General features: G+C 42.0%; 1 protein-coding gene across 1 annotated transcript in view; it reads right to left on the reverse strand.

Annotated features, from left to right (window-relative positions):
• prkcz (protein kinase C, zeta) overlaps positions 1-15,506 on the reverse strand; it is a 143,901-nt gene that overhangs the window by 73,013 nt on the left and 55,382 nt on the right. Inside the window, exon 5 of the mRNA XM_079180001.1 lies at positions 15,190-15,275. Within this exon, the coding sequence (XP_079036127.1) occupies positions 15,190-15,275 (86 nt within the window). The remainder of the gene's footprint in view (positions 1-15,189; positions 15,276-15,506) is intronic.

Raw genomic sequence — 15,506 nt, forward strand, 5'->3', positions numbered from 1 at the left:
AAAACAAGGTTATCATACAAACAAATTTAAAAAAAGTTCTTCCCTCTCGCTCCTGTCCCAAATCCTGCGCAAAATGTCATGGGTGTGCTTTTACTATAATATCATGAGCACACTATCTTTTGTGAATCGGAGTTACACAACTACTCACAATTACACATAAGCTGCTTCTTACAGAAAATAACCAAGTCTAATGAGGTCTTTTAAGACAGCCAGGTTGTACATTGTTGCATCACCACAAAGATTTGTCTACTTAAAAAGCTGAACTGTGTGTTGAAACTTCAGCTCCTATTTTGCAAAGTCGGTGTGCTGGTTTCAAGTCCAAACAACCGAATCACAACGATTTCTAGATTTGTAAAGCAAACTATTCCTTAACTGGGAGACAGTCAGTATTTCACTCAATAGACATGAGTACAACTCATCACCATTGTTACCTGCAGCTTACTAATATCAATTCAGCAAAATAATGATCATCTGCAATGAATATCTTGACATGACAAGCGTAGACAGGCTTTCAACAGCTTAACCTGTTACCACTCCTGTCAAATTTGCCTAAAACGCCTATCCAAGGCATACCCAAAGTAAATTGAAAGCTGTTCTTGAACCATTTGGAGTACATGCATGATTTTGATCTCTTATGAAAGGTAACACTCTGAAGTTTCTTCCCCAACAGTCAGAATCACCGTAAGTGCTACTGGCATTGAGTAATAGAAGTTGGAACACACTGAAATAGAAGGTTTGTATTTCCGCCTGGACATTTTTTTGCAAAGAGATGCCTGCAGATGACTATAGCCGAGACTTAGCTGGAAAACACAATGGGACCACAGCATGAAGCTGTACCTAGTCCAAGATCAAATTTGATAACAATACCACAGAAATGAATATTTTACACATGTTTTACTAAGAGCATGTCTGGAAGCTTTCCATAAAAGCCCATTTGGAGACCCATGGTCACATACCTAGGCTGTGTAGAAATGTGTATTCATAATTCAATCTAAAGCTTATTTATGTCGATATATAGCTATCTAGAAGTTATTTAATTTCACAAATTCTTCAAATTTCTTAATAACCACACTTTGAACTTAATGCACGGACGTAGAGACCTGACTCACGGATTCAACAGTGACTTCCACGTTCTGCCTCTAAGTCCACCCCCTGAATCGGCAATGTTTACATGCGAACGGGAGTTACGTTGGAAAATAGATCACTAGTTAGCATATCTGCCGGCTAATTCGAAATGATGCAACAGCAGTCCTTGGGTATTTATGGACGTAATAATGTGTTTTGGACTAAATATTTTACTGGATTGGATCGTCTGGACCTTTGTCAATCTAACAAGACCGTTTTTATCGGACTTTTATGGATGGGGGAAGTACTATCAAGCATAATTGGTGAGTTGCGTCGATATTTGAACTGCTTGTTTTGGGGTTGGTGGTCTGATAGAGGCGTTGAGTGTACCTGCTGTTGTGATTGTATCTTGAAATGGTTTGCATAAATCGAATTACAAGAATCTTAGCTTTCTAAAGAGATATGACATTAGTACCTACCTTTTACATAGCAGTTGTGTACATAACACAGATGTACACTAAACACTCCGACGGCCGCGGGCGGGCCGTCGGAGTGGTAACAGTTAAGTGAAAAAAACAACATCAAAATGTCCTTTAGTAATGTTTCTGCACCTCAAACCACCAGATCAAGGAGACAACATCCTCTAAAAATGGCTGCATACCACAGATCCTTCCATGCAAATACACACAGTAATTATCTCAGACCAAGACCAACAAATTATGATATGCTTTGGAATTGTTGCACTTTGTTACAATATAACCTAATGAAACCTTTCTCAGGGAAAGGAATTCCCATTTCTGCAGAAAAAAAACGTACGATTCAACCGTACGAGAAACAGTGGTGGTACGTTAAATTGATGAATTGGCTGGACTTGCACCAGAGCAGCATCAGAGTTCGTCAGTGACGTCCTTGACTTAGCTGGACATTTGCCCACTGCTCAGTGCTGTAAGAGATGTGAATGTAATCCCAGAGTATGCTCTGCTTTGGGATTTACCACATATTCTACAAGACTTGACATATATTGGCCCAGGCCAGGGTTTGCAACAAAAAAAGACCACAGTTGCAGAATTGCATCCAACTAATTCAACAGTCCATCAGCCAGAGTAAACAGGGTTGGGGCCATGTGCTTGACCATGTGCAATGAGACAAAGGGATCTAGCCTCCCTATGTTGCAGAGACATCTGCAGCCTGATCTGAGTTTCAGATAAGAGCAAGCTCCAAGGAATGTTTAGATGCGAAAGCAATAAACATCAACACTGCAATCTGTGGGCCACAGACACCCCAGGACCCCTGTGGATCAGCCCTGTTTCCATAAAACAGTCTTGCTCCCCCATCTCTATGCTTATCCCTCTGACCATGGTCGGACTAAGGAGGCACGCAACGTTGCTGTCTTTAAAAGAAAATCCTAGGACAACAGTTTTAGATTCGCTGGACGAATATACTGGACTGTTTGTTTGTTTTGTTTGCATTCTGGAAGAGAAAGCGGACAATTCTTCCTGCAGAAGTGAAGAAACAGATTCTTCAGAGAGAGAGAGAAGCACATTTCTCCTCTCCACCCAAGCCGCCTTTGTTCCAGCCGTAAGGAAAGAAACTTTCCCTTACTGAGCCAAAGGACATATCTCTGACACACAGAGCTTTTCATCACCTCGCCGCTTGAGTTCCATCGGAGGACCGACCGATCAGGCCACGAAATCTACTCATAGTGAGGCAAAGAGTCAGGGCAGATTTAGGTTATTGTGTTTCTTATCTTGTTTGTGTTGCTTAAGTCACTGTGTCATTTTTATAACGTGGTGTGGATGCTCAATAATCGCAGAGATTAACGATCGAGATCGTTAATGTTGTGTAGAAATTACTGTGTATTTCATACTGCTGTTGCTGCAATCATGTTGAGATGGTTCTCTGCTAGCGGAGGTGGAAGTTGTTTTTCATCAGTTCAGAGGTCAGAACCGCGGCTGTGCGACTCAAAGATCGTCAGTCTGTTTCTGTAGATGAGACAACAATCTTCCGTACTCCACCGCAGCGGGGAGGATCTCATTTTGTTTTTGGAGGATTTATTTTGTTTTGTTTGCTTTCTCTCTTCTTTTACTAACCCACACACACATATAGCTTTAAGCTAATGTAGCTCCGGGGTTGAGCTAACTGCTTCAGACACGTGGAGATAGCGATCTCTCTTATGTCTATCGCCAAGTTAGAGTCCCGTGCCATTTTGGTAGTTCGGTCTATCTTCAACGTGTAGTTCCACGTGACGTAGCTACCTTTAGATTACATCACATGTTGTCTGAGCTGTTGTCTCGCCTCTCCACCACAAACAAATGCATGCACACGCACTCACACACACACACACACACACACAATCTACCCTTTACCATAGTTTGTTGATTTTAGATAGCGTGCTCATGAATGTATAGTTGTTGTTAGTTTAGATATTAGTTGACTAGATCATTATTATTGGAACTTATTTAATAAACTCTGTTATATTTTAAAGAGCAGCTGTCTGTGATGACTTTGTGCATGTGTATTGAGTTAATAGCTGGATATGTGGTCTGTTGCTCGTACTCAACACCTTCACTGTTCACTCTGAATGTGTAATAGTACTTTGATTGTTGACATTGTGAGTGAATACTAATTATGAGACTTAGTTTATCGTTTGGTTATTGGTCCCTGTTTCGCAGGGTGGTGCCCCGTTTATTATTAATAATTGTTAATAATCTTACTGACATTAATAATTTCTATTGATGAATTCAAGAATTTAGTCTTATATATGCTGATAACTCAAACACGCTCCTTTTCGTTCCCAACAACAGGAATAACATAATTCGGTCATTGTATTTTGAGGTAAATTGGTAAACGTTACTACCCAGCAGCCAGAATAAGGTTACGCAGATGATGTTTGATGTGTTACTGTGGAGGTGCAGAGTCCCCGTGGGAATAAAGGGATGAGTAGATGAGAGAAGCTTTTATCGATTGACAGTCCTCCCTTCAGCCCAGCACGCAGCATTACAGATCATATGAGTGCCTGGAACCGGACTGGCCTCATATGCTGGGAAATGATGTGCCGTCTGATTCACCTCTGACAATGAAAACTCATCAGGACATACTGACCGATGGCATCTGCAGCAATCTGCAGCGAAATCAGGCCTGCAGGATACTACAAAAAATATCAACCATGTTTAGCCCACAGCAGCTCCCACGGAATCAAAGACAGGGCTTAGGAGTGGGTGAGCAGGCGAGCAGCAGAGTTCTGGATGTGCTGGAGTTTATTGAGGATTTTGGATGATGTGCCGTGAAGAATGCTGTTGCAGTAGTCGATTCTGGAAGTGATGAAGGCGTGGATCAAAGTTTCAGCAGCAGATGAGGAGAGTGATGGGCAGAGACGGGCTATATTTTTTAAGTGAAAAAAGGCAGTTCTGGTGATTTGGTTAACATGGTGTTCAAAGGAGAGGTTGCTGTCAAACATGACTCTGAGGTTGCGGATGTGTGGGGAGGGAGACAGAGTGGAGTTGTCGATGGTGAGGCAGAAGTTGTGACTGGTTTTAGTGAGGGATTTGGGACCGATGATGATCATATCAGTTTTATCACAGTTGAGTTTGAGGAAGTTGGTTTGTATCCATGATTTAATGTCCGTGAGGCAGCTGGTTAGAGTGGAGTGAGTAGCAGTGGTGGAAGATCATGTTGACGTATGATGTTGCCAAGAGGGAGCAAGTAGAGGATGAACAGAAGAGGACCAAGCACCGAACCCTGGGGGACGCCTTGAGACAGGGGAGCAGTGGAGGAGGTGCAGTTGTTGATACTGATGAACTGTTGTCTGTTTGTAAGACATGATTTGATCCAGGAGAGAGCAGTTCCGGTGATATTGAGGGAGGATTTCGAGGTGGGAGAGAAGGATGTTGTGGTTGATGGTGTCAAAAGCTGCAGTGAGGTCGAGGAGGATGAGAATATTGAGATGACCAGAGTCTGAGGAGAGGAGGAGGTCGTTGCTGACTTTGAGGAGGGCTGTTTTAGTGCTGTGCTGTGAGCGGATACCGGATTGAAATGGCTCGAACAGATCGTTGGCGATGAGGTGGGCTTCGAGTTGTGTGGCAACAACACGTTCCAGTATTTTTGACAGAAAGGGAAGATTGGAAATGGGATGGAAATTGCTCATGGTTTCAGGGTCAAGTCCAGTTTTTTTGAGGATGGGGGTGACAGCAGGCAGTTTGAGTGTGTCGGGGACTGAGCCGGAGATGAGGGAGGAGTTAATGATTACTGTGATGAGTGGTGAGATGGCTGGGAGACAGTCCTTGATGAGATGAGATGGGATGGGATCCAGGATGCAGGTGGAGCTTCTCATTCCTGTTGTGAAGTTAGGCAGCTCCAATGGGGACACAAGGGAGAACTGAGAAAGGGGCTGAGGGGTGGAGGAGGAGGGAGGGGGGGGGGGGGGGGGGGGGGGAGATGGAAAGGGCGGGGGAGGTGTTCAGGTTGCTGTATATAAATACACACAATTTGTCGGCAGCGGGACAAGATTTTAGTATCGAAAGCGTATCTGTGATTGAATGCAAGTAAACAAAAGAGGCAGAACGCATTGGCCGAAATATAAGGACCCACTGACTTGATTTGGATTTTTGACGATGATTTGGATTCTTATTGGTTTAAAATGAGCTTCATAACTACTTCTGAAACAAGCCAGTCGTACACATCGTCTCTCCACTCCAACTCCAGTCTCACATCTCAAGTTGCTCATCAAACTGTAGACAATGAGCAGCGCACGGAAACAGAAGTCTTGCGCCAGATGACTGCTGGCTACACCAGAACCCCAGAAATAGAAACCCTGACCCTCTTTCAATTCTTTTTTTCCCCAATGGGACTGAAAGTATTACATCTAAAAATGCAAGTAGGGATGCTACTTTTGAATTTATTTTCTGACCGATAGCCGACCCTGGTAACCTATCACTAACCGATAACCAACAACATTAACCCATTAGTCCCCAGTTCACCTGTGTGGGAGAGTTAGTAGCCACAATGTTGGGTCCATTGTCATGGACATATGCAGCCACTTTCCCAGTAGGTCTCCAGGGTATCAATTGGTTGAGCTGCTTTTTTTAAATAATAATATTCAAAATATTTCTTTGAGGTGTTTAACGGATAGCATCAATCGTTCAAGCGGTTAGCGGTTTATTGATAACACCCCTATATGTGAGTGTCCTGAGCATCCCTGGAGATTCATGTTTGTGTGCATCCACCAAACTTCAGCTCTCATTCTGATAACATGTCTTGTCAGTGGTAGATATTAACACATTCCCTCTCAGCAGCCTGGCTGAACCAGCATGACTTTTTGTCTTGTAGCATGAGAGGCTGGTGGCAGGCAACGTATGTGACTGAATTCTGCTTCATCACGTGGGAAAGAGGAGCTGAGAGACTCTTTCATCTCTAATGAGAGGGATCCACGAGGCAGTGACAGACGGAGAGGAGGGAGGGAGGAGAGGGATGGAGACAGACGTGCAGAGACTGAGAGGAAGGAGAGGGATGGAGTGAGAGAAGGGAGGAGAAACCTGACCTACTTCTCCTCGGCTTATTTATATGCTGAGGACAACGTTGTAAACCAACCAGAAGCCTAGAATCTGGCATAGCAACAACAGTCAGAGAAATCCCAGTCTGACAGCCACTGGTTAACAATACAAACACTTACCGCTAAGTTAGGGGTTTATAACAAGACATTATCCATGGAAATCAGAAAAATGTCTACTAAAAATGTACATTAATATGCATTAGTAAATTCATTGTGTAATTTTGGAATGTTTATTTAGAAGAAATCTGGAAAATTTTCACCGTCAACAACTGTTTAGGCAACTCAAAGCCCTCAGTTAAAGGGCCAGTGTGGTGAGTTAACTAGCTAGCAAGTTGGTGAGGTTCTTCAAAAACTGGATGTGGGTTGTGTGTTTAAGCGAACAACTGCTTTATAAAAGAAAAGTTTCACATTAAAACATGACTGGACAAAGAATAATTAAATCTTCAATTAGCTTAATCAAGCTACATCCCACATAACGTAACAGTTAGCAAAAACTAGCAGAATGTGTTAACAAGTTATAAACGGTGCACTTTGGTTTCCGTCAATATCTGCTGGTAAACTGACAGATCATATTTATTCATCTTATTTATTTATCCTTTATTGAGCCAGGAAGGTCTCATTGAGATACAAGATCTCTTCTTACAGGGAGTCCTCGTCAAAACGGCAGCATGAGCAGTTTCACACAAAAACTATTTCACATGTTAGAATACACACTATACATGAAGGCAACACAATACAGGCCATACCAGCGATATACATAATCCATAATCCATGAGCCATAATTTAATCAAAACCTTCCTGAAAGCATGTAGTCCTCTGGCTCAGACACTGCAGTGTAGTCGTGTTAGCAGTAGTGTGGCTGCACATGTGAGGGGAGAATGCCCTTTGAATGCAGAGGGCTGTAACTTTACTGAAATTCGATTTAATGGGATGCTGGTAAATGATCTGTACATGTGATGGAAGAGTGCAGGTTACACTTTAATCACATGACCATACTTTTAAACCAAATGACCTAGTATTGCTTTTTTAGGTGTATTTCCCCCCCAAATAAGTTCCCTGTTAAAAGATGTATGACTTATTTTTAATTCACGAGCTTAACTTTTCCGATTCTAGAAAGGTTTGATACCATCATCCTATACAGAGACCAGAACCAGCTGACTGTATCTGGCAACCTGAGCAGAAGTGCTGGGCCGATGGATAAATGGACTGCATTTATATAGCCCTTTGAAATAGTTCAAACTAATAAACAAAAGCAGAAGTCGTTTTTTTAGTAAGATAAACCTGACAACATGTGGGACACAGGACAACAAACCATCCACCAAAACCTCCTTCATATATTCTGTGCTAAATGTTCTGAAAAATTAAAACAACATTGCCTGAGAATGTAATCGAGGGAAGGAATTGACTTTGGTATTTGGAAAAGCAAATTTGTGTTGAAAATGATTGCTGGTTTAGCTGAAAGTACTAATGTCACTATATGTCTTTCATTGAATCGGCAGGGCTCCACAGTGCATCGGCAGCAATAGCCACATCAAGGTTAGGTTGGAGCAAAGTGTTGAGTCAGCATGATGCCGGTGTACTGAGCTTATCCACTTTCTGGTCTAGACATTAAGACTATAGCACCCATGGGAGATGGTTCATCCTAAGAGCTGGTTTACTGAATGCTGACAGTGACAGCGAAGATGGGTTAGGCTGAGGGTTGGGGCTTTAAAACTTCTCCTTTGTATCTTACATCTGTGCGACAGGATGTGACTGAACTCAGTGCTGTACTACACACAGAGGCCACAGCACAAAGGTAAAGCATTAGAACCTCTCCTCTTTTCCCCTTCAGCGAAAAACACATTAGGTACTTAAGGCCTAATTGAAATAGCATAATGTATTTCTTCTGCCTTCCAGAGTGGCCATTGTGCATTACAGAACACTTTAAAGTTAAAGTCCTGTTTCAGGAAAGCAATGTGAGCAGCTGGAGCTCTTCATCTTCATCAGGAACATTATTAAAGTCCACACCTGTCTGTTTGTGTGTGTGTGTGTGTGTGTGTGTGTGTGTGTGTGTGTGTGTGTGTGTGTGTGTGTGTTAGGTAGCTGAGGGCTCAGAAAAGAAACAAAACTGCTAAACAAGCCTGAACTAGGACACCATGAATTATGCACCAATATCCAGATAGCTTGATAACATATATATATTAATACACATACACATATATAACTGACTGTTTCCTTAACTGGACATGATCATCATTAACCAGCTGCTAATGGTAATAGATACTACTCAAACACAGAACTGACAGACCTGGGCCCTATTCCTCGTATGTGGTTGAACTAAGTCGATCAAATGTCCTATTATCCAGCTTAAATTAACTCGATGATTGACATCAGGCTATCTCGGTTCCTCAAAGGCTGATCCGCTCAAACAGTCTCGTTAATTTGAACCAGATGTCAGACAACAGTATCGTTGCGCGTGTCCGTCCTACTTCAAAAGGGGGAAGCGTCGATCACCGAAACCATGATTTTCTAACAGTACAACGGCAAATCAACTCAAAGAAAGAGCCTCTTTTTTCTCCGCTGATGAGCAGGAGATGATCATGAACGCATATGAGGAATTCAAGACCATAATCATGGCGAAATCTAACGCTGCGAGGGCTAGACGAGAAGCATGGCAAAATATCGCAGACGTCGTTAAATGCGCAAGTGTTGGGAACATGTATAGGTTAATTTTAAGTGCCTCATCACCTCAATCAATCAGATGATATTTCTTTAAATGTGCTGCTGGCAGTAGGCTTAATGGAACGCATCATCCAATGAGATCTATAGCGAAAATAATTATATCAACTCTTTCAGAATAAGTAGATAAAAACAAGCCCAAAGAGAATCTAACTGATACGAATTAATAGATACTTATGAGGATATATGTAGGTGTATGCACGTATGTATTATGTACTATATATATATATATATATATATATATATGTGTATATACATGTATGTGTAGGTTACCATATAGAATAGGAGTTTGAATATGTGTGTGTGAATCTGTGTATGGGCGGATCAGTGTGTATGTATTATTCATAATAAGCAGTAAAAATAAATTGTGTGTAATTCTCTCTATTCGTATCATGAGTCCACCTTAATCATGTTCTACAATAATGATATCTATAGTGTACTAATAATACTGTCATATCATTATGAGTGCTTTCAACCATCATGTAGTTCAACCAGCCATCAAGAGGACACGGGAGCAAGTAAACACTAAGCACACAAACATTATTTAGAATGGTGATCAATACAACATGTGCCATGGTGATGTAATGAACACATCCATAAATTTCTTAATCGCCAAATAAACGTTATGAACAGCACGGCATGCAGCGGCTTTCCCGATGTTCTCCACGTCACCGACACTGTACAAACATGAACCACTCGCAAAAAAGCGCGAGGCTGTGATACAGTCTGTGAGACAGTAGATGGCGTGTGGTGTTCAATGTACGGCTCGAGAAGGTCTTTAAATAAATGCTTCCTTGTCGGCAGAATCGATAGCGCTCGTACAGGAAGTCATCATGATGTGATAACGGATCTTGGCGATCTCGAAGAACTCCATCCCTATAAAACGCTAATCTGACTAATATCGCTTCCTCATCGATGGATCTCTGAGGAAGGGAGCTGACACTTTTCCCCGGGGGAGTGGCAGCTTATCCAGCGGATCTAGCTCAAGCCTGCTCTGGAGCAGGTTCAGGCTTATGGATGTGTTGCTATGGTGATTTTTCCAAACTTGCTTCGAGGAACCGAAAAGCCTCACTTATGTAATCTCATCCTGAAAATTATCCGGCTAACTCAGTTAGCCACGTACGAGGAATAGGGCCCTGGTCAACCACAGGGTATCAACAATAGAAGTAAATTACATATCACATGTCCAACCCTATCAACAGAAAAGAATAATGATGTTGGATCATTCTGCAAAACTCTACATCAGTGGTCGCCAACCCGTCGATCGCGATCGACAGGTCGATCTCGGAGACTTTCCCTGTCGATCTCCAAAATAAAATAAAAATAAATAAAAAACAAAAAAGAAGAAACAAAAAATCCTGTGCTTTTATTTTGAAGGGGATTTTGTCTGCAGCCTCTCTGCTCATCATCTCCGCTTGTGTTCACGTCTCAAAACGCGCAACTGGTGGGCCCCACCGAGGCGGGTCTATGAAGCAGTTTAGTCAATTGCTGATTAAAGATATAAATGAGTGACATACAATTTAGCCAATCAGCGTCCTCAGATAGATTCAGAGTGGGGCCAAAACGATTTGGCCCCAAGCTGCGCGTTCTCGTCAGGAGAAGTCTCTACAGGCGAGTGCGAGCGCCAGCTCCAGTGTGAGCACTGCTCCTCCAAGACCCGTTTGAGAGGAGAAGTTTCGCAGAGATTCTGCAGTTAAAGAGCTGATCCCAGATCAGCCTGACCTCACAATCAGATAGCAGACTAGCGGGAAAGAGAAGCAGAACATGAAGCTTCTCTACTAGCTGCACCAGACAGGTTTGGCTATCTCAGGGGTCGGCAACCTTTACTATCCAAAGAGCCATTTTGCCCTATTTTCCACCAAATAAAATGTGTCTGGAGCCGCAAAAGCTATTTGATGTCAAATTTCTCGCCACATATCAAGCATTCAGTTAAGCCAGCATCGTTGGCAGTGAAAGCAAATTAATACGTCCACGCAGAATTAAACTCTATTTTCCTCCGTGACTTTTCTTCTTTAGGATTTATCCATCGATAGTTTACCGAGGGTGGAGGTCTGCAAATCATGATCAATCAGTTAAAAGAAAATTCAAGTGGAGGATCGCGTAGCGCGGCCGTTTTTGAATCTATTACTATTTTGCTCGACAGGTTCGAATCCAGGTTGATGCGATCTTTCCATAAATATATTTTCTTCAATGTATTTCTTTATACGTGGCTGTGATGTAGCGCTCACTTATACAATCGTAATCCCCACAATATATATGAGATGTGGCTTTTAGATCTCCAGCAATATGTTTGTGAATGTCATGCTAACAACTTATTTAGCTTTTTAAAACAACGGGGACAGATCCAGCACGGACAGTTAGGGAGTGAGGGATGAGGAGGTAAGGAAACATGAGAACAGCAATGTAGGGAGTGAGGGATGAGGAGGTAAGGAAACATGAGAACACCAGGGTAGGGAGTGAGGGATAAGGAGGTAAGGAGACAGACACCTCACAGACTGCCTCAGACTGGCTGTCTGTGCGTATGAGCCGAACTACAAGGCACTCACAGACGGTGTTCAGTCACAGCATCACACTGACTGGAGTCACATGACTTCTGATGGCATTGTGATGGGACACAGAGCTGAACTGCACTTACATTAGTTGCACTGACTGAGAATGTTGTCAGTGTTGTGTTGTAACGTCAGTTGATAAATACAACAGTTAATATTGGTCGTTCATCCAGCCTGCTCATTGCAAATGTGTTTTTTTCTTGTTCATATTGTGTGCGGTTAACCAATAATTTATTTTTTATGTTGCACTGAAATGAAGTCATGTAGTGTGTTCTTGGTCACATCCATTTGAAAGCTGGACCAAAGTGTTTGATTTCATTCAATTACTATTAGGCCAAATAAAAAGCCTCAAGTTGTAAGTACAGTCTGGACAGTCTTTTTCTCTCAACGCCTCAATAAGTAGATCTTGCCGGTCACCAAGGCAGAGGTCAGGGATCTTGGGCTTAAAAAGGTTGGTGACCACTGCTCTACATTGTGTCCAATGCAACCACGTTTTTACATTCATGTGTCTGCACATGGAAACTACAGTGTGGTTAACATTAAGAGAAGATCATGGTTATGGCAAATAAGTTGTGGTTGAGGTATCTTCAGGGTAACTAAACACCAGTGGTGTATAGTAACGAAGTAGAAATACTTCGTTACTGTACTTAAGTCGTTTTTTTTAATATCTGTACTTTACTTTACTATTTATATTTCTGTTGACTTTTACTTCACTACATTTTGCAAAGAAAACTGATACTTTGACTCCGATACATTTCCCCTGAAACCTTCGTTACTCGCTACAAAATAAAATCTATCTTTAGAAAAAAAATGAATCATGAGACCAACGTCGGGGACTGTGGTGGAACACAGACTGCAAGCAAGCAGGTTTGGTGAATCACTAGCTTGCAAGTTAAATCGTTGGTTAATCACGTTAATGCGCAATTGAAAACAAGTGCTCTCAAAGCCGCGGTTTTTTGATTCCAGTGATGCCCAGGATGCTAGCTAGCGAGCGACTACATGAGTAGAATTCCACTCTACGATGACTGATTTCATGATGGAAGCAGAAATGGAAGCACCTGCTGCTCCCGCAACAAACGACGGTGGTGATGAAGACCAACACCGTGGCCATATATTTGCGAGAAATGTTTTCTTATGTTGGAGTGAAAGATTCTTCGTACCGGATGAAGTGCCTCTTATGCTTACCCGAAGCTACTGAAATATTGGCATTCAAAAACTCCCCATCCAACCACAGGAAACACATTGGGGTAAATGAAGATGAATCCCATGAGCCGCAACGTCAATGTTTAGTTATCATAATTATCATAAACCTGTTAAGATATCTAGCATTGTTTCCCACAGAGTATATCTTTGGCGGGGGAGGGGGGGCGACAGGTGTCTGATCTTCTAATTTAGCTATACATGGTGTATGTTAGGCTAACGTTCGCTAGCTATCGTAAATCAAATTAGTGTAGTAGACAGATCGCTAGCGAGTTAGTGAGCTGAGGAAGTGTTGACAGTTGTGAGATGTTGATTTGAGTCATCATAGCTATAATCACTGCAGCACTAGTTGGCTAACGTTAGCTAACTGAACGTTAGCTAGCCACCACACCATAGGATTGACAGGATCCGCGAGAGCGCTGCATTACGATTTGTAATACTTTAGTATTGATCATGTTTTGATATTTGAGTCATTTTGTGGATGATCAGATCGAGTTATGATGGTAGCAGTCGACCAACTGCAGATTCAGCTTGAGCAAAACCTTTGCCTGTTGTGTTCAAATCAGGCCCATAGTTCATAGTAGATGCAAAAGTATACTTATGTACAATATATGATGTTGAACATTGTTGCTCCTGGATGGATCACAGCCAACCCAATTATTTTCAACACAACTCCTTGTCCTTGGTCATGGTGGCCACAGCACTTAAAAGAATAAACTTCATAATTCTCAAAATTCTGACCCTTTGCTTTTTTATTAACAGCATTTACTTGTACTTTTACTTTCAATACTTAAGTACAGTAAATATCAGATACTTTAAGACTTTTACTCAAGTATTATTTTAATAGGTGACTTTCACTTTTACTGGAGTCGTTTTCCAGTAAGGTATCTTTACTTTTACTCAAGTATGGCTTTTGGGTACTTTATACACCACTGCTAAACACTTGGTAAAGGTTATGGTTACGGAGATATGCCTCAACCACCCAGTCGTGTTGCTGTTTAAATCTATGTCTGTCAGAAAAAAATCATTACATCATCATTTTATCCTATCAGACATTGTGGGAAAGTTAGCATAATTAGCATATGAATTCTTGAATTTTACCACAAAATTATAACACTTTGATCCTTGAGTCCAGGTGGAGGTTTCTGCTAAATTTTAAGAAATTCATTTAAGGCGATCCTGAGATATCACGATCATCAGAATGGGACGGACAGATGGACGAACGGATGGTCGGACAAGCCGAAAAACATAATGCCTCGCTGGCATGGAGGCATAGTAAAATGGGCAATGTTAAGTGTTTGGGATGTGACTATGTCCTGCATTGGCACTGAGTATTACCATAGGACATAGTGAACTCTGAGGCGCAGCAAAGTCCAATACTGATGTAATTCCCAGTGCTGCTTACACAAACCTTCGTAATGAACCACAATTTCATCATTTTGGACCAAAAATCTTAACTGAATATCCCCCTTACGATCTTTTTACATCCACATCTCAGGGTCTTCATCAGGAGCAGAAGTTTATTCACACACCATGAGAGAAAATTATGTGAAGAAGTATGTGCATCCTAAATTATGATTTTAAACTCAGGCCTGGTTTCTGACTTTGAATTGTTGACGATATCAGATTTGGTCAAGGCCAGAATCAATTACAAACAGACACACGTGTGGACGAGATCAATGCAGTTTTTTTTAATCCTCACTGAAATAAACCTTAAATCAACTGCCCTGAGAAAATGCTAATGGCTTTAGTGTTGACTGCAAATGACGCTGATGGCACGGATGTCTCACCTTATTCTGCTCATTCATAGCTTCCCGTACATTGTTCAGCAAAATCTGTTTGGAGAAAGTCTTTTCATATTTATTCTAAAATTGGCGACATGAGAGCATTTAAACATCTTTAAAAGCCTTTAGAATTGTGAAAATACACCAAAGGACACCTTAAAACACAACAAGGATCTAACATCATTTGAAAACTTCCTGTTTCTAGGGACACCAAGTGTGTCATCACTCCTGTATTTCCCAGTGAAGCTGACTGCTGTATTGTTCAGGCATTACCGCATGGACTCCCCAGTTAGAGTGTGCATCAGAGAGATTTGAGGACACTCACCCTGTTAAAGCGCTTGGCCTGGAAGAGGTGTCCGTTGACTCGGTAGAGCTTCCTCCATCTTCTGGCCCCTCGGCGATAGATCGATTCTAGGAGAGAGAGGAAACGGTTGTAGAGTAGCAGCATGGTGAGGGGATAATGGGGATGGATGTGCTCGGATAGAGGGGACAAGAAAAAGGGACAGGTCCTGCAGCTCCTCCTTCACCAGAAGTCTGAGTTCAAATGAGAGATATACGCATGCTCACACACACACACACACACACACACACACACACACACACACACACACACACACACACACACACACACACACACCTCTC

Source organism: Pholis gunnellus, assembly GCF_910591455.1.
Source record: "Pholis gunnellus genome assembly, chromosome: 2".
Classification (NCBI taxonomy): domain Eukaryota; kingdom Metazoa; phylum Chordata; class Actinopteri; order Perciformes; family Pholidae; genus Pholis; species Pholis gunnellus.